The sequence below is a fragment of the Neophocaena asiaeorientalis genome, unplaced genomic scaffold (assembly GCF_003031525.2).
Source record: "Neophocaena asiaeorientalis asiaeorientalis breed wild unplaced genomic scaffold, Neophocaena_asiaeorientalis_V1.1 scaffold15, whole genome shotgun sequence".
NCBI lineage: Eukaryota > Metazoa > Chordata > Mammalia > Artiodactyla > Phocoenidae > Neophocaena > Neophocaena asiaeorientalis.
In genome coordinates this window covers 3,836,075-3,838,767 of record NW_020185328.1, presented here as the reverse complement: position 1 = coordinate 3,838,767, position 2,693 = coordinate 3,836,075, and the positions used below count along the sequence as shown (strand labels likewise).

Here is a 2,693-nt window from a genome sequence, read left to right as displayed (position 1 = left end):
GAACATATTCTAATACTGGCAGAGCCTTTGAGAAACACGCTGTATTTCATCTTTTTTTTTTTTTTTTTCTTTACGATAGCTATAGATAGAGAAAACATTTCAGTGGGAGAACCATCCACAACAAGAGCAGAATTGTCAGGAGTAGCTCAGCTCCCATCTGGGCTCTGGTCCTTCCTTTAATTCACACCTGACCTCTATCTAGTTAGCAGCATTTAAAGATGAGGTTAAATTGTAGCAAAGGATGCAGAGAGTTATAATACCCCCACTGAAGATACTTTCTGATTAGTAATATAAAATAGATTAGTACTGGCAGAGGAGACACCGCCGCAGTTGCCGCCACCTCCGGGATTTCTGGCTCTTTTCTCTTCGCCTTAAATTCGTGTGTCTTTTATGAGTAATCAAAAGCAGCAAAAGCCAACGCTATCAGGCCAGCATTCTAAAACCAGAAAAAGAGATGAAAAAGAGAGGTTTGGCCCTACTCAGTTTCAAGACTGCATTATTCAAAGCTTAACTGAAACTGGTACTGATTTAGAAGCAGTAGCAAAGTTTCTTGATCCTTCTGGAGCAAAACTTGATTACTGCCGATATACAGAAACACTCTTTGACATTCTGGTGGCCGGTGGAATGCTGGCCCCAGGTGGTACACTGGCAGATGACATGATGCATACAGATGTCTGTGTGTTCACAGCACAAGAAGACCTAGAGACCATGCAAGCATTTGCTCAGGTTTTTAACAAGTTAATCAGGCGCTACAAATACCTGGAGAAGGGTTTTGAAGATGAAGTTAAAAAGCTGCTGCTGTTCTTAAAGGGTTTTTCAGTGTCGGAGAGGAACAAGCTGGCTATGTTGACTGGTGTTCTTCTGGCTAATGGAACACTTAACGCATCCATTCTTAATAGCCTTTATAATGAGAATTTGGTTAAAGAAGGTGTTTCAGCAGCTTTTGCTGTAAAGCTCTTTAAATCATGGGTAAATGAAAAAGATATCAATGCAGTAGCTTCAAGTCTTCGGAAAGTGAGCATGGATAACAGACTGATGGAACTGTTTCCTGCCAATAAGCAAAGTGTTGAACGCTTCACAAAGTATTTTACTGAGGCAGGCTTGAAAGAGTTTTCACAGTATGTTCGGAATCAGCAAACCATGGGAACTCATAAGGAACTCCAGAAAGAACTTCAAGAACAGATGTCCCGTGGTGATCCATTTAAGGATATAATTTTGTATGTCAAGGAGGAGATGAAAAAAAACATCCCAGAACCAGTTGTCATCAGAATAGTATGGTCCAGTGCAATGAGCACCGTGGAATGGAACAAAAAAGAGGAGCTTGTAGCAGAGCAAGCCATCAAGCACTTGAAGCAATACAGCCCTCTACTTGCTGCCTTTACAACTCAAGGTCAGTCTGAGATGACTGTTACTGAAGACTCAGGAGTATTGCTATGACAACATTCATTTCATGAAAGCCTTCCAGAAAATAGTGGTGCTTTTTTATAAAGCTGAAGTTCTGAGTGAAGAATCCATTCTGAAGTGGTATAAAGATACACATGTTGCCAAGGGGAAAAGTGTCTTCCTTGAGCAAATGAAAAATTTTGTAGAGTGGCTCAAAAATGCTGAAGAAGAATCTGCGTGTGAAGCTGAAGAAGGTGACTGAATTTGAAACTACACCCTCAGTAAAGCAAACAGGAATTGTAGATAAAATGTCATGTCTCATGTGTCGTGGTTCTTACATCTTCCTACCTCCCTATATCAAGCATGATATAAGGGCCTTCATGGCAAATTTTATTTTAACTGTTTCTATGGTTACTGGAAATGTTGGATTTAGTTTCTAAAACCATGTTTTAAGTAGCTACAGGAGCTATAGATTTGAATCTAATGTTGCATTAGTCTTTTCAGTTATCTTCTACCTCCTGTATTTTCTACTGTAATAATGTAATTTAAGGCCTTCCACAATGAACAGTTCACTTTTTCCCTGGGTTTTCTATATAAACAGTTTTCAAGATATGATTTGGTTAAAAATAATTTGTTATAAAAATTCTGTTTGCAAATTAAACTGTAAAAGTATCCAGAGTCTCAGAAGGCAGTGATTTGTGTGATAATTTGGTATGCCCAAAGCCCTGCTCATCAAAGAAAATCTCATATACAATAATTAGATTCATTAACATGAATCTTGAGTATTTGGACCACTGCTTGCATGTCGATATTTTCTTGCATTTTTAACCCCAGATGTACTTGAGCTCAATTGTTTGCTCTCTGATTTTCATTCCTTAAAATGAAGCCATGGAGAACAAACTTGAAAGTGAGGTGTTTGGGAAATTGTATGTGGCGGTGGTGGGAAGAAAAAAGTTGAGCTTCTACCCAATGAGAAACCTTTGCATTCAGTTTGCTTCTTTCTAGACAAAACAAATGAATATTCTTTTCATACTGCCATTTTTCAAACATACCTTGGAAAAACCTTGTCATTTAAAGTATTTTACAGTTGTCATACACTTAGATTGGTAAGAAAGGACTCATAAAACAGTATAAGTAAAGCAAATGACTACTAAACCCAGAAAATTGTTGAAAGAAAAGTGGTTAGCATGTTCTAATTGGGATTCTAAATATAACTCATATTTCCTGTTGGCTTAGAGTATTTGTGGCAAACAATGAAGTGCAGTGATAATGATTATTCTACCTGGTCATACTGGGACAGCTTCATTCTC

At 38.0% G+C, this 2,693-nt stretch overlaps 1 protein-coding gene across 2 annotated transcripts; it reads left to right on the top strand.

Moving 5' to 3' along the window:
• The first annotated feature begins 371 nt into the window (after positions 1-371).
• LOC112392761 (basic leucine zipper and W2 domain-containing protein 1-like) lies at positions 372-2,136 on the top strand. 2 transcript variants are annotated; one of them, XM_024734587.1, is made up of 2 exons: positions 372-1,245; positions 1,439-2,136. In XM_024734587.1, exons 1-2 carry the CDS (start codon positions 391-393, stop codon positions 1,643-1,645), a joined length of 1,062 nt encoding a protein of 353 aa, XP_024590355.1. In that variant the 5' UTR covers positions 372-390; the 3' UTR covers positions 1,646-2,136. The 2 variants fall into 2 exon arrangements, with proteins under 2 accessions (XP_024590355.1, XP_024590354.1); XM_024734586.1 differs by having other exon boundaries at positions 372-1,390; positions 1,491-2,136.
• The last annotated feature ends 557 nt before the right edge of the window (positions 2,137-2,693 follow it).

What these genes read in the sequence shown, in the direction of transcription:
- LOC112392761 (XM_024734586.1), top strand. Translation starts at nt 391, where the DNA reads ATGAGTAATCAAAAGCAGCAAAAGCCAACGCTATCAGGCCAGCATTCT. An exon ending in TGCTGCCTTTACAACTCAAG is followed by an intron (nt 1,391 to 1,490) that starts GTCAGTCTGAGA and finishes TTTTTTATAAAG; the next exon opens with CTGAAGTTCTGAGTGAAGAA.